Raw genomic sequence first — 24,709 nt, 5'->3', positions numbered from 1 at the left:
CTACCTAGGGTCTCTAAAGTAGAGATTGCAGCCAGTACTTGAAGCAGAAGAGTCAGAAGGCATTGTGGGGAGAGAGGGAAAGATGACATGTTTCTGTGTTCAACAGCATGTTTCTTAGGGGTTTTTATGGAAAGATCCAAAAACATCTTTTGCAAAAACATCGCTATTCTGTGTTTTTGTAGATAGGAGCTGGCTGAATTATGTACATGTGCCTGTTCCTAGATAGACAATATATGTTGGAAATACTTAAAAATTAGAATGATTGAATATCTAAAACTTCCCAAGTGTAATAGTTCTGCATCCAACATACAGTGCAAACCTGGTTTTGACATTTGATCTATACTGTTCATAGGTCTTTTATATATGCAGAGGGATTTACTGCTTTGTAATCAAGCTGCTGAAGAAAAACATTTTCCTCCCATTCACTAGGGATGACTGTAACAAATTAAAATGTTTTCCCATTAGCCTTCTCTACTTAGCTGAACCGCTTAAAATTACTTTGGACTTTGCCCTTGTCTGACCTAGTCACCTTTGCTCAAACATTTCTGCTTCCAGGAGTGCAATGGTGGGTTCTAGAGCCTTACTCTGTGACTGAAGTTACAATTCATCTCAGGTTGGAAGCAGAATACCAAGGTGGAGCCCTTTTAGAGTTAAAAGAAATACTTAGTTTTAAAAGCCTAATGCACTGCCTAACTTGCAGGTGATCTCTGGCATAGTAGATTGCTGTTAGTGTTAGCAGCCTGAGTGCATGCAGATATTTCAGGTAAGACCATGCAGATGAAGACAGGTTGTTTCAGGTTTAGGTTGGGGTTTTTTCTTGCTTTTATTGTTCCTGTGAGGTTCTGTGGCAATAATGGCTTTACTAGCTTGTGCTCAGAACTGTTGAAACAACCAAATCTCTGAGGTTTGTCTGAGCACAGAAGTGCATTTAAACTAGTATATATGAAGTTCTCTCTCATTATCCTGCTTGTTAAACGCAACCAGAATTACACTGATTTACAAAGCAAACTGCAGGTTTAAAACTGCTGTTCTGTCAAACGTACAACTCTTGTTTTATAACTGACAGTGCCCAGGTGTTAAATGCTTACACGTTAATCAGTTGTGCTAAAGTAAAAAAAACATGACAAGTTATTAGACAGTATGTATGTAGCTCAGTTCTGGATTGTTATTTTTATTTATGATAGGAATGGAAGGACTGGTTTTCTTACTGAGTTCCCACATCTTGTGTCCTCCTGCCTGTTACTTCTGTTTGTATTCAGGTTCTAATTCACGTTTTATACTTCTTCATGGCTTGGAGCAGTAACTTGAACATGATTTGAGATGGTCTCAGTGCAGTGTTGTAATCTGGATAACCTTAGAGAAGGTGCCATGCTTGTAACAGTGCAGAGAAATACATGGCATTACTGAGTTGGGATTCTTTGAAATATTACAATGAAATGAATGTACATTTGGAAAGCATAGAGGAATAGTAATAGAATTAAGAAGGCTTCTAACAATATAGAAATCACACGTTTTACTTGTAGAAGTCTGACCAGATTGACTTGTTCCTGAGCCAGGAAAGCATGCAGGTCAGGCCCAGAGTGACCCCGTGTTTGTCATACAAGGTAGTTCAGATGTCTGACTTTGGAGGCACTGCTAGTGGAAAATCCCCCTGGCTAACCTTGGGTATGCACACCCTGATAGATGGCATGTTTATTAATGCCTACAAATTAATGCCTTATTTTATAGACAGTGAAACTGGATAGAGCTCCAACTGTGTCTCAGTATACTCATATTGAAGACAAGTAAATGCATGAGGGAGGGAGCTAACCGCACCCTTTTGGAAACACGGCACACTTGTGGGAAGGTAGCAACTCAAAACCAAGCTCAAATGGCATTCAGCAAGTAAATCTTGCAGTAACCTACTTTTACAGGAAGTAATTGATAATGCCAGTCTATATAATTCCAAAAAAGCTCCAAAACTGTCCTATAAATCCCTGCTATTCCAATTTTGAAGTATTTTTGTTAAGCAATGGCTCACTTGTCAGAACAGAAAAAGCAGCCATAGGATTCTTGGCTGGTCGTAGTGAAGATCTCACATCCAAAATATTTTCAGCTATCTGTGATTATTCCACATAAGTAAAAATAACTGATAGTCTGCATAAATTTGAATAAACACAAGGAAACCACAAGCTGACTGCAAATGTTGCTTGAAGAAGAAAAATACATCCTGTATGTCATTGATTAGAGCAATCAAATCGTATCTGAGGGTACTTTGGTATCACTTAGTGTTTTCTGGTCAAGAGGATGCTGGGACTGGGGTAATTTGTGGGGGTCATATGGGTTTCAGGTGCAATGTATAGGATAGGGAATATCTGCCCAAGAAATGTTAAAAATTACTGAAGTTTCTGAGACTATTTTTGGAATCTCTACTCGTGTATTTTGGGCCATTACAGTGCCAAGGACAATATCATGAGCAGTTGAAGAAAGGAAACGTTCTCTAGTTTTGCAGTTGCTGGTGTGCACTTGCATCTTGGGAGGAGAACAGACCAAGCAGGGTTTTTGCCCAGTGATGCTTGTTTCTGTTCCAAAGCACACTCTTGGCTTTTTGCTTATGAAAGTATGCAAGAATTCATAATCTGACCTTCTATATTATCTCTGTGTATACATAACCTGCAATTCATTAAAGAAATCCTTGCTGCCTCTGCAGTGTCTGGGAGCAATGCAGAGATGAGAGTGGTCTTAGCAGTTGGAAGAAGTTGCACACAAAACCACCAGCATGAAAGAGCTTATCACTGGTGAGAGAATAATCTCTGGCATTTCATAAATCAGCAGCAGTACTAACATGCTGTTTGGAGATTCGTATCACTAGCAAATTAATCATGTTCAGGAACACTCCTGTAGCAATGTTGGATGAGATGCTGTGCGATGCCTTTCTGCCAAATAAAGTGCAGAGAGAGGGGTCTGGGGGATGGGAGGCAGAGAAACCAGGCTTAGCTTTCATTTTACCTCAGTGTTGTCCTTGATAACAGTCTTTAAAAATGTTTAAACAAGTCACAGTGAAAATCTTCCTAGCAGCTTGACTGATGCTATTGGCAGAATATGAGGAAGGAATGTTTTCTGGTTCTGACATCCTTAGTTTCTGTCTTCAGAGGAAGCATCCACAGAAGTTTGCTCAGTTGCCTTCCAAGCCTGTGACATCTCTGCCACCCTCCAGCCCTGGAGTGCAAATGATCATCAGGCTGTTCTCATGTAAGGAAGAGTAGAGATGGTAGGGGATGCAGTATTTTTGTAGGCCACAGGAAAACCCCATTTTGCAGTGAGAACTAAACCTGAAGTTCTCCCCACCCGAGTACTCCTCTTGAAAACCACAGAGTTTTAATTGGCATGAACAGAAAGGTTTGGTGTAACTGCAGGTAATTTTGCCAGCCTTTCTACAATATCACTTACAGTTATTTATAGATTCGTGTGGTATTCTTGTAACTCTTTTTTTTCCCTTGAATTCACCAAGCTTCAATTTTGAATTCTAAAACCAATTAGCAATATTTCCCATGCATTGCGCTCCTGAATGCATATTTAGATTTAAGTTTCCACACAGCTAAGGATAATGTTTATACCACTGATGTTATCTCCTCTTCCCTTTAAAAAATAAACATAAACAGACACGGGGGGGGGGGGGGGGGGGGGGTGGGAAGATGTGTTGGACTATTAAATCATGCCAGTTCTCAGTTGTTGGGTGTTGCCTGCAAATTCAGTGCTGTAGCAATGCTAAAGACCCAACAGAATCATTCTGCATGTAGATATTTCGTAAACTTGTATATAGCCTTTATTTGGCTTTTTTTTCTTTGACTGTACTTTTGTATTAACCAAAACTGAATACTTCCACTAAGAAGGAATGCACCTAACTTCAGCAACCTGGAATCAAGAGAGTACTTTGCATATTACAGTACATCACATTATTCCAAAGACCACGACTACTCATTTGTGTTCTGGTTTAAAACAAACTGTTAGTGACTCAACCCACAGTATAAATCTGCTGTGTTTCAAGGCAGCTGTTAGATTAATTCTCTCAATTCTGCTGTGCCAGTGGGTGCCAGCAAGTTCCAAATTTAAATGCTTTTTAATGGGCACATTTTATAGAGCTGGGTAGGAGATATGCTATATTGTACCTAATAAACTGCTCTTTAAAATATACATGATTCAGCTGCTTGTATGGAAAAATGTATGCTTTGCATTGAGAAAAATCTTCACTCTTACAGCTGTCAGTATCAGGCTGTTGATTTTAAAACTTTGAATTTTTGCTTAAGGTATTTGTATGTGCTTTTCAAATTGTTTGTCCTATGTATTTACTGGCAAAGCGGTTTGTGACAAGGAAAAAGTTGCCTTTTGCAATTAGATGTTGTTAACCTTTTCCCCAACAAGCCAGAATCTTAAGTTCTTGTGGACAGTCCTGTAATGGAGGGAAAGAGATGGAATGTAATTCTAGCAGAAAGTTGTTTTGTTTGTTTATAAATTGTATTGAAAGTTCTTGTGGTTTGTTTCCCTTGGTGGTTTTTGGTTTGGGGGTTTCGTTGTGTTTGGCTGGGGATTTTTTTCAATCCAGTGCACAGAAAGGAACAGGGATTATTTTTCACTAGTTCTCCATATCATTTCGAAAGGCTTTTCTCAGGCCCATGTCCCAGGAGCTTTTTTAACTTCTATGTCACACATTCTTCTAGGTTTGTGTGACTTTCTCAGTGATCTGTGTCTCAGCTTCCACTTTGACACATGCACTCTAAGTAGACCAGTTTTAGAGGGAGAGGTTCTGGTACAGGCTGTCCTCTTGCAGTTTGGCATCTTTGTTGCACCCGTTTACTCTGCAGTATCTATTTCTGACAATGTACCCTGTTAACCTTCAGTAACTATGTTAGAAGTAAAAAATGCAGGATTTTAAGACATCAAACCTCAATGCTAGTTTGTGAAGAGGAGCTGAACTAAGTGAAGCTGGTTCTCTTAATGGCATTTCAATTCCATGCTTAAATTTGCAGCTGAACTGAGTGAATTCAATTGCTGGGCTCCTAAAGAATGGAAATCCTACAAGGAGGCACACAGGCAGTCTTTGTGATGACAGGCTGTAAAACCAGCAGCTGTCCAGGGGTTAGCACATTGGTTATGCTTCATGTGAACCATGGAGGGACGTGTGCTAACAGAAGATGCACGACATACCTAGCACTTATTGCTTGAGGATAGAAACAGACCAGCTGGAGCAGAATGACTGGGATAGAAGAGTTACACAGCCACATGTGAATTAAAGGGAGAATTTAGCTGTGCAAAACTTGGGTGTAGGAAGGAGGAGAGATATTATGTGGGCTAGGAGAAAATAGGAATGTGAGACTTACGCTTCTGTATTGACAACTGCAGGCAGTGTCTATTCTCTGCATTGGCAGAAAAGCAGAGAAAGGTTGTGAAGTAGTAATGGAGTCAGAAATATGGTGGCTTAATGGCATTTTTAGTAGGTGGAAGGTTGCTTTCCTTTCTTTGGCATTTGTTTAGTTTTGTCTGTCATGCCCTTATGCTGACTTACCTGAGTGCAACACATTAACTTCGGAGCTCAGCATGCTCAGAAGTGGAAAAATGCAGTAATCCCCACTTTACAGAGAAGGGAAATAGAGTCAAGTATATTAAATATGAGTTGGCTTTGTAAAATACTCCAGTAACAGGAAACTTGTGGCTGACACAGAATTGAATCCAAGTCTCCTTAATAAGAGCCTTAGCCACTGGACTGTGGCATCAAATTTGCCATTTCTGACAATTCCACTTGAGAAAAAAGTAATTTCTCTTTTCCTAATTGCAGTTTTATTGGTGTTAGTATGTTAGGTGCCTTTCTAGTAATTCAGGGAAATCATATAGTACTGTAATAATGTAATTTATCTGAGGTTTAACCCCTTTACTCCATGTTTTGTTTTATTCCTGTACCTGTGGTAGTGAAAGCCTCTTGGAATTAGTCATGGTCTCCTTTCTCCTTGTTTTTCACTCTAGTTACCAGCACTCCTTTTCTGGGGAAAAGAGGTGAGCTGCTGCATTTCCTTTGGAAGCCAAGCACTGCATTCAGATAGTTTGCACGGTTGATTTTTCTTGTTGGTAGCTTATTGCTGCAAACAGTGGGGCTTGGCAAGCCCATCTCTGCATGCTGCTTATGAGTGAACTGGATGTATCTGTGCCATCCTGTAGTAGCTGGAGGAAGGAAATTATTTTGATTCTTTTGTCTGTTGTAGAAGTTAGTCCATAAAAGTGTCAGAAATAAACTGTGATGAAGGTGGTGAGCTGGAGTTAATCCAATGTCAGGAAACACATCAGCTGTTGGAGCAGGCTGTTGGGCTACTCTGTGGGTTCTGAAATGGTGAGGGCCTTTGAAGTCCCACACATGTGAGAGAAATTTTCCTTTAAGCTAGGGATATTGTAGATCAAATCTGAGTTTGAAGGTTAGGGCAGTTACCTCCTTAATGGCACATGTGTGCTTGTAACTCAAATATCCAAGAAGTTGAAGTTGGCTTTTACTTGCAGCTGGATTTCCTAATCTGTATTGATAATACAATTCTTAGATTATTTGAATGAACTCTAGATAGCTGCCATTTTCTGTACCTACAAGAAATTTTCCTGAGCTGCCTTGCAGTCCTGTCAATGAAGTAGTCATCTCTGTTGCTGTTTTAGATAACAGTACTCTTGTGCTTAGAGCAGTCCCCTGATCTGGCATTGTGCTTGAGCAGTCACTGTTGACTGGCAGCCTCAGAGGTGATGAGCTGCATTGCAGAGTAGCTTTTTGAGAGTTGGACTGGTGATCCCAAGGACAAGTGGTATATAGCATGATAGGAGAAAACTGCTCTTCAGTGAAACAAAGTGGGCTTTAAGAAGCTAATTTGGTCATTGAAGCTTCCAGTAAAAGATACTATGGTTTGTGGTCATTTAAAGGTTTCCTCTGGTTCCAGATTTGACAGTTTTGTTTAAAGAATTTGAAGCCACCAGGGAAAAAGTTAGGTCAGAGTAATCAGACCCTATTTTTTTCAGTTTGTTTGATTCGTTTTGTTTTGTTTTTGCCGGGGGGGGGGGAGGGGTTGGAGTGGGGCGAAAAATCAGATTTTCATCTTTAAACCAGTTCTTGCTTTTTGTCTGTGTCTAAACAAGTTGCAACAGGAGGCTGTAACTTCTGGATATCGCATTAGGAGTGCTTGTTGGTACTAATGGAATTGGGGGTCAGATAAGTTACTTGAAATCTGCTTTGAATGTTCTTACATGTTTTAGTAGTAATCCGATTGGCAAAATGTTATGGCAGCGCACAGACTTCTGACTTTTAGCTGCTTGGTGAAGGTGGTTTCTTGTTTGAGTGTTGGTGCTACAGAATTTTAAAATTTTGGGAAATTTGGGATGAAGTATGGAGTTTTTCTGCTAGGTAATGAGTTTAAAACACCAAATCAATAGCAGTTGAAAAATGCTGCTATTACATGGCTGTCTAGTTGTCTGTGTGAAATAAGCTGGTGGCATCTGTCCAGTTGCAGGGAGATGTCCACATCAGAAATCATCAGACCCTTACATAGAGCAGAGAAAATCAGCCCCCACTTTTTCAGTTCCAGCTGAGAGAGAGGGACACAGTGAGGAAGATCTGCATTTCTCGTCTCTGTTCCATATGTATTTAAAAAAGAAAAATACCATTTCTTTCCAGAGCACTGCTCCAGCATCACTGAGTAGAAGCAAATTCCCTCTTGGGAAAGCATAATTGAAAAGTACTGGAAAGAGAAATGTGTTGAGACAGATGTGTTCTTGTATGGATCAAGCGTTTTTCTTTGAATAATCCAGTTGAACTTGCAGTTGCGCACAGATTCTCCTGGCTAATGGGTAGCTGGCTGGTGGGTTTTGTAGGCTCAGTCTGGAATGATGGACATTTGAAAGGTGCTGTTATGTTACACTTTGGTCCCTGCTTCTGCCCTTAATTTTGACTGAGTAGAACTCTTCCGTTTTCATACATAAGTAGGTGCTAGATTAAGTGGTTGGCTAATCGGTGTCTTTGTTCCAGGAACAAAACTATGGTCTGTTTCAGCACTTTTACTGTTCTGTGTGCTGCTCATGGCAGCAATGGCAAACCTTTTTGGGTCTGTCTGCCAAATTTATTGTAAAGATCCTGGTGTTTGGTGCCAAACCTAATCTCTCTTGGTGCCAAACTTGGCTCCAGCAGCGGTAGCTCTGCATTGTAAGTCTTGTGCAACAGTTGCATTACATCATGATGGAAGGAGGAAAAGGGATTTTAAAAATTCCAGTTATTCAAATGCAGCAATCACAGGGGCAGGGGAAATAAGATGGAAAACAAAACTCCTGCAGTTCAAATGTCAATGTCCCTCTCTACTTTGATACGTCATTGGAGGCCTGTTTAGTATCATAAAAATGACACTTTAAGGAAATGTTTTTCTTTATCAGGTCAGACTTTGCAAAGCAAAACAAGGACAGTTGTGTGAATGATATTATACTGGTGCATTTGTCATCTGGTATTTTCACTTCTGTGCTGCCCTGTAGCTTTGACCAAATGGCAGGATCTCTTCAAAGGTTCTCCATATAACCTTTCCTTGTTTGATAATATCCTCTGATCACCACAGTAAAAATCCCTTCCTTCTGTCTTGAAAATAAACCTGATGGTAGCAGCTTTGGGATCTTGGGTCCATGTTAGCTTACACCTCAGCTTAAAGAGAAAGCATCAGCCTATTGTGACACCAAAGCTCTTAGGAAATCAGAACTCAACCAACCTGACCCTACAAAGTGAATCAGTCTATCCCATTTGTTATTTCTATGCCTCTATTTTAGCCTCATTTACAAATATCCACAGAAACAAATCATTAATGGAATAAAACCCTAGGAAACATCACGTTGAACATTTGCTCTGAGTAAACTCTCCCAGTGGCTGTTTCTGCACTATGAATTGGCATGAGTGACAAATCAACATGCAGTTACTGCTCAAGCACTGCTTTTGATTAGTTGTCTTTTTTCCTCCTAACATTCCCAAGATATGCAGCAATTAGATTGTTACTTTGTTCACTGTTGTACTGTAGCTCTTTAAAATTAGAAGCCTGCTCCACTTAACTTTTATCTATAAGCTACCATCATCAGCCTGTCTTCTAGTTCAGGATATCCCTTTTTAATCTTTCAGTTAGTGATAGAGGAACAAAAAGATTTTCAACCTTTTGTTCCTGCTGATGAAATAACCAACTCTCACTGCAGAAATAATATTTACCAGCGGAGTAACTCCTACCCAGTTCACACAGATTCTTGAAGACCTTAACCTAAACAGTGACTTTTTCATGTGTTTTTTTAAAAGCATAGGACGAGCTCAGTGCTGTAAAAATGCATATGTGGTATGCATATGTAGTTGCCAGTAATGGCAGCACAAACCTTTCTGCGTTTGTATGGGCAGATAAAAAACTACTACTTGCACATGGAGGTACTGAAGTTCCAGTAGCCAAGAACTGCTGCTGTTTAGAACTGCTTGCTCTGAAGTTAACTAAACCTTTAACAGCCCTATAATAGGGAATGGGCAAGGGAGATGTGCTGTGTATGGCAAATGAGTTACTATTGGAGATGGAAGTGAAAATCTTTGACTTCCTGACTGTAGCCTCTAGAAAACATTTCCTTCTTCAGACAAATTATTTGAGATCAATAATAATTATTAATAACCACACTTGATTTTTATTTTGAGTCAGAAGGGGGGGGGGGGGGGAAGGTGGCTTTAATTATGCGAGTGAACAAGAGGAGGGCAGAATAACTTCTTGAAGTTCAGGTGAGTGATAGCCTCTTTTCCAAGACCACCCTCTGATGTCTTCAAACAATGAGAAACTATTGTGACTAAGTGAATGTTAGAAGTTTATAAATCTGGTTTATTTAACCACAATATTTACTAAATCCAGATCGGGTAGCCTAACCGACTTCAAATCAAAACAGGGAAAGTGTATTGGAGTACAGTTGGGCTTCCTAATCCAGGAACAAATCAGCTGTACATTCAAGCCATGCACTCAGAAAGCAGTGGTAATGAACAAGCACTTGTATTCATAGTACTCTTCATAGCAATTGCAGTAGTGTTGTACAAGCTTTGCCTACAGTATTTATGAAGAAGAGTATATAAAGCAGGATCAAAAGGAGAGGAACAGCTCTTCTCGCATTATTAGGTTTAACTAGTATGAAGATTATCCAGACAGAAATCCACTGTTGATCGCAAGTAGTCTAGACTTTGTGAAATGGTATTTCCATAAACCTTAGCACCAGTGAAGCAATTTTATTCAGAAGTCCCATATGTCCCCATCATTCCTGTTTTATCGATAAGGAGAGCAAGGGAGAAGGGTTGAGGGGTGGCTTTTCCTAGTGAGAGCACATGGGCCTCTCGACTTTGGTATTAAATGTGCTGTCCCAGTTTTTCAGAAGCAGGACAAGAGAGTCCTTCCCACCCACGGTATTGAGCCTCAGTGAATCCATCATCCTAGCAGACAAACTGCCTTTGGACCAGGCAGCACAACTTGGGTGCCATTGCTGCCACAGGCATGTTCAATCAGCAGTTACTTGGGAATCACAAATTCTGATTTAGTGATGCTTTAAAGACCACAGCAAGGAAAATCCGAAATTAAAAAGCCCTAACCCTAAAATCTGTCAAGCAAGGAGAAGCAGTTGGCGAAGCCGACTTTGGTGGGGGTATTATAGTTTTGTTTTCCTCATTTGTACTGATGGACTACCATAATGACTTTATAAATGTGAGGTCTGGTTGGGACTCTGCTTGAATTCCAGACTGAGACCAAGTCAAAGCAGTGCAGGGTTTTCAAACACATTGCTATATTATATTATACTTCCAGTTTCTTAAGGAAGTGTCTTCAGTTTTAGAGAGACCACAAACTGTCACATTCCCTCCTGGTATGTTGGGCAACAGTTGCATGTAGGACAACGAAACCAGCATTTGTGTTTTCCCTCATGAAGACACTTTACAAATAGAGAAAACTGTACTAAAGATATGGCATTTGTTGCTTCTGTATCCTTGAGAATGATCTTTGGCTTATTCCTGCAGACAGATGAGGGGTGGAAGGGGAGAAGAAGAGAGTCCCAGTCAAAGAAAGATGCTTTCAACCTTCTACATGTACAACAGACCTTCCTCTTTTCTGTTTTCTCTGGTCAGAAAAAGTCTGACTTGAGGGATTTAACCAAGGGAAGGGTACGTCATTCTCACTCCAGCCTCACCTGTACAGTTATGCTAGACATTTCCCTCACATCCAAGGTCCTTTTACTGACTTACATTTCATAGTTCTTTTCCCATAGCTCTTTTTGAATTATTACTCCCTGAATGCTACTCCTTTACAGGCTGAGAATGGAGGCGCTGACACAGGCCTGTTATAAAGGGGCAGCCTTACCTTTCTCACTGGGTTGTTGCAGTCATTGCAGGGCTCTGAGAGTTTTAAGAAGTAAATCAAAAGGGTGAAGAAATTCTCATAGTCTGGGAATGGAGAGCTTTTGGACCAAAAACGAGTGAGAGAACATGCCCTGAAGGACAGCGCTCGTGCCTCACCTCCTTCTTGGCTGTCTTGTGTTCAGCATTGTCATTATTCATCGGCATGGATATTGATACTGTAATGGTGTAACAGACTTCACCTAAGGATTTCAGAGCACTTTCCAGCCCCTAAAACCAGCTTAATTGGCAGGTTAAACTGTATTTCCCATTTTATAGAGGCCTTAATGTAGTCCTGAGAAACTTGCCTAATCAGTTGGTGACAGAGCTTGGGAGCAAAACTAGAGCTGCAATCCTCAGTTGTCTCCTTCAACAACTACACATGATGTAGCTGTGAAAGTAAATATGACTGGCGAAGATATCCAGGCCAGGACAAACTGTGGGTTAATGCATGCTTGGCTCATACCCTGTTTAGCACAGTCCATGTCTCCTATCTGTCCATGAAGTAATGCTTTTGTGGGACAATGTTTGGCATCATCTTGCCTATGGACAGTTTCGATGCAAATGTGCTTAAGACGTGCAAGCACATTTTTCTAAAATCTCCTGCTGTTGATGCAGTGTTGGTATCAGTGCTGTCTGACATGGTCCAGTCACAGGGGATGAAACAAAGTGCTTTCCATATTAAAGAACTTGGTAGAAGCTGCTTTGTTTTACTTCAACATAAACTGCAGTCATGGGGAAAATTATCTATTGTACCAGTTGATTTTTCACATAGACAGAAGAGGAACACTTATCCTGCAGTCTCTGTAAGGAGGGAGCACAAAGACCAGAAAGCACAGTGGAGGCACAGAGAACTTGCTAGAGGATCAGCTGAGCTACCAGGGGCATGGTGGGAAGAAAACTCCAGGTTTTTTGAGCCTCATATCTAGGCTTGTTCTTCTTTTTGTCTGGGCAGAACTGATTTGTTCTCACAATGTCCTCTGTGGGAACTGTTCCCATGTGAGCACCACTCTTTCCTGCACACAATTGCCTGTGCATTTTAAGAGCATTATCTCTCAAACATTGTGGGCAAGTTTTTTCTGCACATTCATTTTTCTGTAGGAAGTTCATGTATGATGCATTGCTACCCTTTGAATCAGGAGTTGTTCTTTAGAATCTGGCTGGTATAAATGTTTATGGGTAACCACGCACATTTAAATCTACAACAATGTGGAGCCATCCATCTCTGGAGAAGGACAGCTGCTTCTCTCCACAAGGTAAAGCTGACCTGTGCTACCTGGAAAATGCTTCCCTTTGGCACTTGTTCCAGCTAATGGCCAACTTTCACTGTGGAAGGAGTTTATTTGTTTTCTTTAGATTTTCTTCTTCATGGAGGTTATTGTTCAAGAATAGTAAATTACTTAATTTCTCAGAGCTTCTTTTCCTATAAATTTCAAAGCTAGGTTAAATCCCTGACTTTACATAAGAGGAACATGCTACAAGACAAAAACACATTCTTGCACACTCCTGTACAGAACCCAGGTGATTTCAGCACGAGTATCTTAAGTTACAAGCTGCTACTTCCTCATTCCAAATCTGATTGTTTTTCTTAAGCCATATTTTTGTGATTGACATTTCAGTGAGTTTTTAGCCTTTGTGATTCTGAAGAGAAGGGATAAAAAACATAATTCTTCAGACTGGAGATATCTGGATAGTGACAAAGAAGCCTCGTGGGCCTGATCCTACAGTATCCAGTTTGGGAAGCCTCTGTAGGCAGTTGTTCTGTGATATGGGCCACGATTCTGCACCTGGAGCTGCCAGAGTGGTTTTCTGCAGTTACATGCAGCCCTGGTAAGCTTGAGGAATATGAAGGGGAAGAGGTGTAAGGGAATTAAAAAGCTTGTGAATTTCAAAGAGAAATATAGAAACTGAAAGAGATACACGTACATTTGTGTGTGTGCATGTATATCTATGCACATACAAATTTAGCTTTCAAATGACTGTAGGCTATAAGCTTGTAGTGTTTCTTTACCTACTTACTCTGTACTGGTTGTCCGCAGTAAGGGAGCTCAATAATTCTATTCTTTGGCAAATAATGTCTTCTGCAAATGCTGCTCTATGTAGCATTTCTCATTTTGACTTTAAGTGAAATCTCAGTGTTGAAATGAATTTCAAAAAACAGGGACTCAAATTATACTGTATTTCCTGGTTAGGCTGCCAGATTGAAAGAGTGTGTGAACCCCATCATTAGCTCCCTTTGAATTTTCAAAGCTTCCTTTTCAGCCTGTGCCTTCATAACAAACAGTGAAGGGGGCTCGACTTGTTTGTTTTTATGTGTACTGAATCCCCTTTACCTTGGGCTGCTCAAGCAGAAAAGGCCAGTGCTTCCCTTGGTCTATCTTCCTTCAATCTCTTCCCCGGTTAATTGCAGGAAGTGCGGGGGGGGGGGGGGATCAGAGCCCAGCCCAGCCTCCCTTTTTCTTCTCAGTATTGCTCTGTCTGCACCATGGGGGTGAAGAAAGGAGCACCTGGAGAAGGGAGTAATGGAGCCGTGATAGGAGGAGTAGGAAGAACATTCACTTGTATGAAGACAGCCTGCTCTTTTAAATCAACAGCTCTGGGACAAGAAACTGTGTGTTTAAAAAAAAACTTTAAAAATCATTGACAAGCAGTCTAGAATAGCAGGTGATGAAGCCTGGTGAAGCAAGCCAATGCTTCTGGAAATTCAGGATTTCCAGAGAAACAAGACATGCAATTATTGTTTTGCCAGCCCCAAACACTCAGAAATGTGAAGGCAGGTTTTCCTCAAAAAGAAAAAAATATGTGGAGTTGACTAAAAAAAATGCGTGAGACAGGGTTTTTCATCTGTTTTTTACTGTCTGGTCTATGGGTTAGAGCAAGACAGAAAATTTCCAGTGAAAGTAGAATTTTGATCAGAAAGACTGTCTCATTTAAAAGAAAACAAAACAAAATCCATGTGGGGAAGGGTTTTAGAGCTGTTGAAATACTTTGGGTATGTTTAAACAATAGTGGTTTCAGAAGTGTGACAGAAATGGCCTCTTTCATTATTTTCTCAGTTATTTTTCTTAAACTTGTTTAGAATTAACACATTTAAAAAAGAAAAAAGGAATTTGAAAATCTTAGTAAAACCAAATTTTTTTTTTTTTTTTGTATGTGAGTTGGGTTATTTTACATATACGCAGACTCAATGTGAAAAAGTAAGGGCTGTTTTTCTCTGTGACAAGCTTTCCATTTGACTACTGAGTTAACAAACCTATTTGTGATCTATGTCTTACTTGATTGCTTGTGTTCTTATTTCAAGTTCTGGGGATGGTTGCGTTTGTGTTGGAGTTCTTTCTTTTAAACTGAAGCACTATGTGTGTATCTATTTTACTTTGTTAGAGTTGTGGTTTTTCCAATGCTGGACTAAAAAAAATATGAATATTTCAGAAGACCCACAGTAAGATGTAAAATCTCTGGGACAATATGTACACAGGGAACTGAGCTCAAGACCACTGTCCTCTAGCCAGGGAGGGCTTGGATGTTCCTGCATGCTCCACATATGGCCTATCCCCAGCTTTCTTTCAGCCACACAAAGGCACTGCTCAGATGGGGCTTTCTCCCCAGCTCTTTCAGAAGCAAGTGGCATTCTGCTTCAGTTGAAATGAAGATTATTTTCATCCCACTGTGGGCTGAGTTTAGGCAGTGCACCTCCCAGCTCTTTTCTCTTGCCTACTTCTTTTTTTCTCCTCTCTAGTACTTGCCTGAATCTTATCAGCAGTCGGGGGAAAGCTTAACTGTGTGTCTGTCATCTGGAGCAGCCTCACTACCACCTCAGTTTAATTTCTGGTTTCAGTCTGATGTGCTTTGTCCCTTGCCTGTCTGTCACGTAACTTTTCTCTTGTTCCTCTTGGTTTAATCCTTAGCCTGAGATACTATGTGGTGGAGAGTAACACAACTATGTACCTCCACCCCCAGGTGCTGTACAAGCCGTACTACTGAGTCCTCTTACTTTTGTGTCTGGAACAGGCTGGGCAATGATAAATCCAGACAAGTACTGCAGCTTTTATTGTCCCACTACGTCAGCAAAAGGCAGCTCTCAGGAATATAAACAGCCTGAGGCTTGCTGCCCTGCAGGTCACCTTGGAAGGATATCTTGTCATTGCGGCTGTACTGTCAGTCTTGTACATGAGCACTTATGCCAGCTCAGGTTTAACTTTATGCCTGTTAAGGCCTTTCCTGCATACATCTATCAGATGTACTTTTGGATGAGCCAAGATTCTTCATAAAAGAGAAAATGGCATTGTGGCTTTCACCTGCTGAAGCATTTTTGAGTTCTTGAAATGGAAGGAACAAAGGATCTATTATAGATGGAGAGAAAACATCCTAACAGTGTGGGGAGGAATGTACTGACAGAGGAAATGAAATTGCTTTCCTCTGCCTTTGAAATGTGTGGATAAAAGTAGCCAAAATCTTCAGTATGGGAGATACGCTATTATTATACCACCTGGAAGGTGGCCGCAAGACAAGATCATTTTCTCTGCTTATGAATGAAGCACTTTTTTGTGCAAGGGCAGAGTAAAATGTGGAGTATAATTTTGCAACCAGCTAGTTCTGGCAAAGCTGCCTGCTTCCCAAGGAGTTAAAACAGTTGAAGGCGTAATTCCCAATGAAAATTAATGAGACAGAGCAGGTGCTTTTGAAAATTTTACCCATGTGGAAAAAAATTACACTAAATCTTGTATTTCCTAGGAATGAAGGAAAGACAAAATTTTTAGGATTGGGGGTTTGTTTTCTTTGTATCAGAGACTGAGAAACCTGTCTTACTGCTTTTTTGCTGTTACCGTTCAGTAGTTCACTGCCGAAACTAAGTGGGAAATCAGATTTTCTTCTTTCTTATGATGAGTAGCACTCGAATCATAAAGTTGCAGATCTCTACATACTAATCTGCACTATTTTTTTGAGAAGAATAAAGGTGAAAGTACCTGATCAGGTAACTAAAACCAGATAAAGTCATGGAAGCAAGACAAAAATGGTACTCTTGCAATTAGGCTGCAGTTCAATTAGGCTGCAGTTTCTGTCTCTGCTCCTCCCCTTCCCAGGAAAGCCAGCAGTGGACTTGGCTTGTACCCCTCCTGCCTAGGGCTCCATGTTGGCATATACATATGTTTAGGAAGATCTAGGGGTTTAAGCTTTGTGTTTGGCCTCTAGCCAGATATGAGTAAAAATTCTTGAGAAGATCATCACATGGAGTTGTTGTAGGGAGAGTAATTTCTAGATTTGCCTCCTCCTTCATGGGAATGCAATCCCTCTTTGCAATTTCTTACTCCCTGAAAGTGTTTTGTCTTTCCCATTGTAGGATCTGGCAGGCTTTTCCCAAGGGCAGGAGTCCTATCTTCAGTTTCTCACCTGCTTTGTTCTGCAGAGCTCCTGACTAATCGGTTCCTCCACTGATGGCAGATGCAAAGCTCATCCAGTTTATTTTTCACAAGTATGCCATCTTTCCCCCCCCACTCCATACTGTCTTTTGCTTCTGGTATGTCCTTTCTGAACTCTGCCATCAATATGCTATTACTCAAACACTCTCCTACAGGCTGCTTTCATTGCAGGGCAAATGCTCTGCTCTTCCTTGCACACATTCCCCCTGAAACCTCTTCATCACTTGGCAATTGAATTTACCCTCGTACTACTTACTACCCCGGTGTCTTATTTACTGAAAGTGTCCTGGAAGTTCTCCTTTGAATGTTTGTTCTGCTTCATGTAGTTGAATGTATTGAAGCCAGAATGCTGTCTTCTCACCCCAGGAATGAGTGAAATATGCAAGCTCCCAGGAATAAGCATGCTGCTTCCACAGTGAGGATGGAAATGCCTGTGGTCCTGAGACGATGCCTTTAGTGTGTTGTGGAGAGGATGTTTAAAACATGTTAAAGCAGGCTGAGAGATGCAGAGGTCCAAGCTTTGGAAGGAGTCTCCTTCATGCCTTCTGGCTGTGCTGAGCGGAGCTGTAGTGTGGTTGCATCTGCCCACCACCGTGGTGGTTTCCTGCTTCATCCTTTCAAAATACTCTTCCTGAAGTTCTCATCACCATCAGTATGCAGAGGACCTTATTGTCTCAGTCTGCCCACTGCATCCTGCTTTGGCATTGCACTTGCATCCATCTTTGAGCATTTTGCTGGAGAGAAATGCAACTGCTAAGTAGTTTGACGTTCAGCATACCTTTGAGAGTTTCAAGTTGGGGTCTGGAATCACTGCCTTCAGAACATCGTTGTAAAAGAAAATGTGATTTGCAGGTTACCCCAACACCTTTAATTTGTTGAATTTGGCATTCCTAGCTTTAGAATGACTGAAAAGTACTTTTATTTTTCTTTTTTTTCCTTCCTAAGCATTAGTAAAGAGAAAAGTTTCTGTTCTTGGCAGAGATTTTTGTGGGCCAACTTTCAGGGCAAAATATTGGGTTTTGAGTAGGGATTCTAATGGAAAAGCTGAGTACCAAATTCACACAAGGCTCTTCTTAATTACAGAAGCCAAAAGCTCTTCCAGATGTCTGTCAGCCCAACATGCTAGATGCTGCCATTACTGGTTTTAATAAAAGCTCATATTCAGCAAACTTTTTATTACTGATTTACTGTACATTAGTTAAGCCAGAAAATGTTTTTGCTCTGAAAAGAAAGCAAACAGACCTGATATTTTCATCCTTTGCACTCCAGCATGTCATTTACAGTGTTAAATACCATCCCAGTTCTGTTGTTTTACTGGAGATTTTCTGTAGATTTCCATTGTTAAAACTGGACTTTCAGAAGCTCCTGTGAAGAAGTACAGGGCAAGAAATGTGCACAAACAGATCGGTAAATGGTGCGTGCAAAACAGGCAAAGCCACTAACACCACAAGCACATATGTGACATGCACTAGACAGGCATTTCTGTGAGAAGTTACCTGTTTGTACCTGCAACTAATATGTACCTTAAAGAAAAATGGAAGCTGAAAAACAAACAGGAAAAAGTTATAGAACAAATACAGGGAAGTGTGATGTGACTTTGTGAACACAAAAGTGAACAGAACAAAACCAGTAGAAAAATCATCAGTCAGAGAGTAGCTAATGAAATCTCTGAACGATGATGTAATTAAAGTACATTAATCATTATAAAAGATCATTTCCCTTTAAACATCTGCTCCCATTCACTTGGCAACAGTCTGGCTAGTGTCATGAATGATGGGGTTTTGGATTATGCTGAAGGGCATGTGTTATCTGAGAAACAGTGTAGAGCATCCCCAGCTTCACAGGGTCTGGGACAGGAGTGTTCTTCCTCAATTCAGGTATAACATTAAGAAAATAAAGGGGAAAATATCAGATGTTCCTTACAGTAAAAAGGAAACCCCAGTATAAAAGTGAGCCCTGCCTTCCCAGCCATGCAGACAGAATTTAATTCAATGCCACTGTATTCGAATAAAGTAATTCCTCTGGGAAGAGACCCTGCTCAACCTGCTGCTTTGAAGAAATCTTAGGAGCTATAATTGTTTGTTCCTTCCTGCTTAAAAGTAAGCAACACAAAAATCTTCATGATCCGTGGCAGCCTGGCTGAGCCAGTGAAAGACTGAGATTATCCATTTCAGGAAAAAAGTCTGGTTTTCCTCTGGCATAAGCAAAGTGGGCAGAGGGCTGTGATGATGCCTCACTGACAGGCGGTGACTCTCAGGCATCAGCCTGCCTACCCTGTGCCCAAGATTGCCTGTGAAGCGGGTGCACGTATGCTTCAGTCGTGCCTGCAGTTTGGAGCGTGTGGTTTATTGTTCTCTGCTTCCTAAAGCTGATAAAAGTCATACAGTGGTATTTAAACAGAAAATCAAAACAAACATCTTTGCTTCTCCCAGAATCACAGAGATTAGTATTTGAGAAGCCCAGTGTCAAGATTTCAGGTTTATGTGTTGTTGTCTTTAACTTCATGATATTTTAGGAGTGCTATGGATTGCTACCTTTGTAGTCCAGCTCAGATAGGTCCCAGTCCACAAGCAGCATGTACCAGGTGCCTCCACAGGTAGAGTGTTCAGCAGTAGGCTGCAGGAAGGTGCCTTGGGATCCACTCACCACCATGTGCCCTCTCTCCAATCTGCTTTTGCCCAGGCGCTGCTGTCCAAGAGCACAGTTATGCTTTTCCATAATAGCCCTGATTACCCCCAGTAGCTTCCAGGGGATTGAAGTAAGGACATACTCTGTGTGCTTGCAGAAAGTGAAGAAGCACATATCTATGCACTTAATGCCAAATTTTGTATCCATCCAATCGATACTTCTGTGGGAAGCAAGCAGCTCCGTTTCTTTGGAACTCACTTCTGAAAGATGTATAGCTGGAGTTACACATGTATTGAAAATCATGGTATTTGAATGAATGAACCTGTCCATGTTACACATAGGGTATGAAATAAGGATTTAGTCATTCTCTTTTCTGAGCTGTTTGTGCAATGCAGAGGTTGTAAGCTTTCATTATAGCATAGGTTGTACACACACGGTTATATTTTTCTTTGGAGACTCAAGTCCTATGTATTGTTCATTTGAAATATTTGGTTAAATCAGATGAGGTTATTTATGTGAAAAGGGACTGTCCTTGTATCACTGCCACCTAATGGTCAGGACACTGTAGTTAAGTGCCTGGTTTAGGTGTCCCCCCGACTGATATATCACCAGTACTAACCTTGTAAGACTAGATAATGCTGTTAACTGCCCTCAACTTCATTTTCAGCCCTTAGTAGCCTGTTCTGGAAGCTCACTGAACACTGCTGCGTATCTTCTCACTCTAATAGCATATGAGAGATCAGGAAAATCAGTTTTCGTGCAGCAAAATCCAGGAAGAAAGAGAAATCATTAATCAGATGGGTGTAATCTCCAAGGGAACAAGTGCTGCATTTTAATTCAGCATTTCCCTTTGATGAAAACTTGAGTGGATGTTATTATGTGGAATTTATATGAAGCCTGGGTTTAGGTAATCAGCTTTAATATTTATACTCTTAGGGAAAAAAAAAGAGGAAAATCATTAGTAAGCATGCATAATTAATGAATAAATTATATTTTTCCTTTGTTTTCCTTCAGGTATAAGGAAATGCTAGATCTAGTGATATCACCCAGCCTGACTGTAAATAGAGAGTGCCCTGACAGACTGAAGCTTAACCTTTCCAACATTTATGCCACGGCTCCAGATGACATAGAAGGTAGGCTGCCTCTTCCACTGACTTTACTGGCTTTAACAAAATGTGTATGTATATGTAACCCAAGGGAAGTGGCCACATGCAAGGCCTCTGCTTCTGACAGTTCTACAGCATAGCGAGCAGCTGAGATTTTGGAGTAGTTTTTTTGTAGACACTCCAGTTGTGGCTGAATCATTTATTAAGGAAACAGTTTGAATGCAAATGGAATTGGAATATCTTATATGTAATTATCTGTGCATAGTAGATGTATATGTACACATGCATGTATATGTTTGTTCCACTGGAATAATTGCAGATATAAAACATACTTCGTGTAGGGCAGTTTTTGGACCCCTCGAGAGCCCCAGTAATAGTGTAAACGTGAGCCCTGGGCTTCTGTGGCTGTGCTGCTGCTGTTGGGGTGGGGGATGGAGGGACTCCCAGGCCCAACATTGTATTGTAAAGCCAGGAAACCTTTTGCCAAAGCATCTCTGTGCCCCAGTTTGCATTGTTCTGAGATCATTGCTATCATCTCCAAACGGTCAGCCCTGCTGGCCTCTGCTCTGAAGTTTCACATTTTGGCAGGTACCAAGGACAAATTCTTTCAGTGGCTGGGGCTCTGATGGAAATTTATCTGCTCTTCTCCTCCTCCCCCCACATCCCCCAACTCCATCATACTGTTCAAGTGAAGGAAACAGAAGAATGTTAAATCTGCTAAAAAAATTATTGGCAAGTGATGCAGCTGAACTAGTTCTTGCTAGTACAATCCCAGCTATTGTTTGCTGCGGTCAGGATCTGTCAGCCTTCCTGTTAGAGGGGAGTTAGGAAAAGGCACTGGCTATTATGTTTTAGTAGTATGTTTAACCCTTCATTTCTAGGCTCTTAGAAGCCATGGAGGTGTTTGCTTGCATGTTTGCTGAGGCATTAGAAACTGCGTGATTAAATCACGTACATCGTGAACTGCCTATTTACAAAAGCAGTCAAAGGGATAACAATCTAAAGGAAACATCCTTTTAAATCTTCATGTTTGGAGAAAAGATTAGAGCTAGAAATGATTTTTGAATTCAGCATTTTGTAAACTTCTTGGTGCAGAAACTATTCATTATTATACAATATAAATAAGAGCTAATATAGACAGTTAACCTAAGAGCTAACAAAAGAGTTGTACTGTTGGACACCAGTTTGCTAGTGGCAGCTCAGGCTGATGTGTTTCTTACAGAAGTATTATGGTTATTTTTCTGCAGGATAATCCCTTGTGCTTCCAAGATTAAGCTCTTTCCCTTGAAAATACTTCTTGTTAATTTGAAGAACAGGAAAATACTTGCATGTTTGTCAAGTCTTAAACTGACAGAGCTTTTAATGCAATAAATGCACACAAGTGTATGCTCTTTATTGCACATACAATTTTAATTTTACTGAGTCTAGTAGCAATACTTATTTATGTAGACGTATGGCCTGCTCATTTCATGGGTGCTTATAATGAGATGTACAATTATCTCAATATAATTTTCAAGTGCACATTTTTCCTGTAGTCCTACGCTTTTGGTTGCTTTGGGTGTTTTGGGTGCACGTGTCAGTTCAACTTGCCTTTTACTGGCAATGACAGTAACATATTGCATATTACATGCAGTAAATTCCCACTTGGCATTCTTGGCAAATGTATTTACTCTTTCAAAATAAAAAAGTTTGAAGATTATTTTTTTTATTTCAAAATAAAAACTTTCTAAATAGAAAAGAAATGAAACTTATGCTCAACCTGTCTTTTCTGCCTTCTTTCAAATATAAAAGGCATGAATGAAACTAAAAAAGTATATGTTTTCATTATATTTCTGTTTGGTAATGAGGATCAGTAACAGAATGGTGTAGGTTTTGTTTTGTCAATCTAAAAATCTAATTTTCCAAAACTGTTCTCTTTCAGGTAAGTCAAAGCGAATTTTTCATAGTGAGTTTGAAGGGGAGTCAGGTAAGTGCAGCTTTGGATTTAAAACCAGTCTTTTCCTCTATATCTGTGTGTAAAAATATGTACGTTTGTATAACCCTATCCTTTTTCAAATGATATTTTTTATCTTCTTTTAAACTAAGCCTCTCTGCCCATTGCTTGGGAAATAGGTTACTGTTACCCACATTTCATGGGGAGAGGAACCAAGGCTGGGTTGCTGATACGTTTTATTTTTCCAAGGTGTTTCAGGGTTGTAAGAGTGTGAAGGAGTCCTTATGGTTTTATTTCTATCAGTGCTTAGGGTGATTCTGATAATGATAAGGGCTGTGCAGGTTTCATTGTCCCTCCCCTGGCACACTGTCCTCCTACCTGAGCTGTCCTTTGCAAAGGGATCTGTGCATACATCAGGTAAGTGTATGCAGGGGGACCCTGGAAGAAGACAGAAGGGGATCATAGATGTGGTATTTGCCCTTCTGTGGTGTTTTGGGGTGTACACAGCTAAAGGAAGAGCTCTGGCAGAAGTGGGGGACAGCTTAGCAGAGGTGGGATCAGAAAGGGCACAAGGCTTGAATTTGTTGTGGAGGAGAGTGCAAAGAGTGGGATATGGCAAAGGAAAGCACTTCCAAGTGCTTGCAGTTTTGAATTTAGATATTTTTATTTTAGTCAATTAAGCCTAAATTGATCTCTAAATAAAGATGGTGGCACATTTTTCTTCAGTAGTGTTCTAGGACACAACTGTTTGGTACATTGGAAAGCATCCTGCACATATAATCTGTGTGATACATTTCCTACTGGTTCAGTATTCTGATTGCTGGCAGGTTACGAAGGTAGGTGATAGATGGAAAAGAATTACAGTGTTGTGTTTTTAATATTTATTTTGATTTGATATATTTTAATAACTTTAAGAAAGTGAGTCATGGTCTAGGAGAGTACAAAAAAATCCTAAAAGGGCAAAAAGTGCAGTGAGCTTAAATCACTTCGGTAATCATAATAGTTGCTTTTGTAACCTTTAGCTTATGAGTCATCCCACCAAAGCCTAGCTTTGTGATTGATATCAGTCCCATGAGAAGAAACTGGTAGTTCAATCAATCAGTATTACCCTCAGTTAAAAACTAAATCTATATTTGCTGTTAAGTGGAGAATAACTTTGTTACCTACTTCAGTTCGTGGAGATTGACTAAAACCAAAGTCTTCTAATTCCTGTATATTTTTCTTAAACCAGCAGTGGTAAAAACAGTGGTGTCGGCTTGGCCGCAGAACAGAACGTGCTGAAAAACTAAGACCCTTTAATTTTGTTTTCCAGGCAGCAGCAAAGCAGCACCGCAGTGTCCACTCCATCTGTACTCGACAAAGTGAGTGCTTGTGCCAAGCGCTCGAACTTCAAAACTGTGTTTCGCTGAACAGCCATTTTGTGCAGACTTCTGTCACCTTAAAAAGCATTTGCCTTAAGCCCATCCACCTGTTCCCCTGCATGTCTCTGGCTCAATGAAGTAACTGCCTCTTAATCGTGTTAGAGTGAAAGGTTTGAGGTATTGTGCAGGGGTACTTCCATACCCCTGGGAATCCAAACCTTATCAGTTTAAATATTCTTGTGTTTATGAGTAACCACAGAGGAATATGTTGACATGTCAGACACTTGCTTGTTTGGCAGATCAAAACGAAACATGAAAAATGAGCATTGATTTTACTCTACATTTTTTTACTAGCACATCTTTTGCACTGTCTTGAAGTCCCCGTGCATTTAGCTAGCTTAATCTACTAGCTCATATCAGGAGCTGTATACTGAAACTAACTTTCACCCCAGTTTAGTCAGTTCTGAGTCCCAAAATATTCACTGTTGTACTTTGGATGTTATTTTATGAAAATGTCTAGAAGTGTTCTACATGTGCTGTAGAAGATAATGTACAGTAACTATTGCCTTAAACTTTCTGTTTTCTTGTTCTGAATAGACATTATCCCCATATAGTGACAGTCCCATCTTTCCCAACAATGGCAACATACGGACAGACTCAGTACAGCACAGGAATCCAGCAGGCTGCTGCCTACACTGCCTATCCTCCTCCGGGGCAGCCCTATGGCATACCCTCCTACAGTGAGTACTCTGATGTCATGTTACCTTTGAGAACATTGTCCTCTTGCTCTTAAAAAAAATGTATTTGAAGTCTTACCTGACTTGATTAAAAATGTTAAGATTATT

The 24,709-nt window shown here is 40.4% G+C and overlaps 1 protein-coding gene across 8 annotated transcripts in view; it reads left to right on the top strand.

The window, feature by feature from the left end:
• Positions 1-24,709, top strand: part of EYA2 (EYA transcriptional coactivator and phosphatase 2) — an 88,427-nt gene that overhangs the window by 19,421 nt on the left and 44,297 nt on the right. For 5 of the 8 annotated variants that reach the window (XM_061375640.1, XM_061375643.1, XM_061375641.1 and 2 more), the window contains exons 2-5: positions 20,479-20,597; positions 22,492-22,536; positions 23,816-23,864; positions 24,462-24,604. In XM_061375640.1, coding sequence (XP_061231624.1) covers positions 20,479-20,597; positions 22,492-22,536; positions 23,816-23,864; positions 24,462-24,604 — 356 coding nt within the window. The remainder of the gene's footprint in view (positions 1-20,478; positions 20,598-22,491; positions 22,537-23,815; positions 23,865-24,461; positions 24,605-24,709) is intronic. The other 3 variants (XM_061375644.1, XM_061375645.1, XM_061375639.1) reach the window with 1 other exon arrangement.

Source organism: Neopsephotus bourkii, unplaced genomic scaffold (genome assembly GCF_033783945.1).
Source record: "Neopsephotus bourkii isolate Nb327-2 ecotype Australia unplaced genomic scaffold, CSIRO-AGI_Nbou_v1 NB_1663, whole genome shotgun sequence".
Lineage (NCBI taxonomy): Eukaryota > Metazoa > Chordata > Aves > Psittaciformes > Psittacidae > Neopsephotus > Neopsephotus bourkii.
The sequence above is the reverse complement of the archived record's forward strand: the minus strand, read 5'-3'. Positions and strand labels throughout refer to the sequence as shown.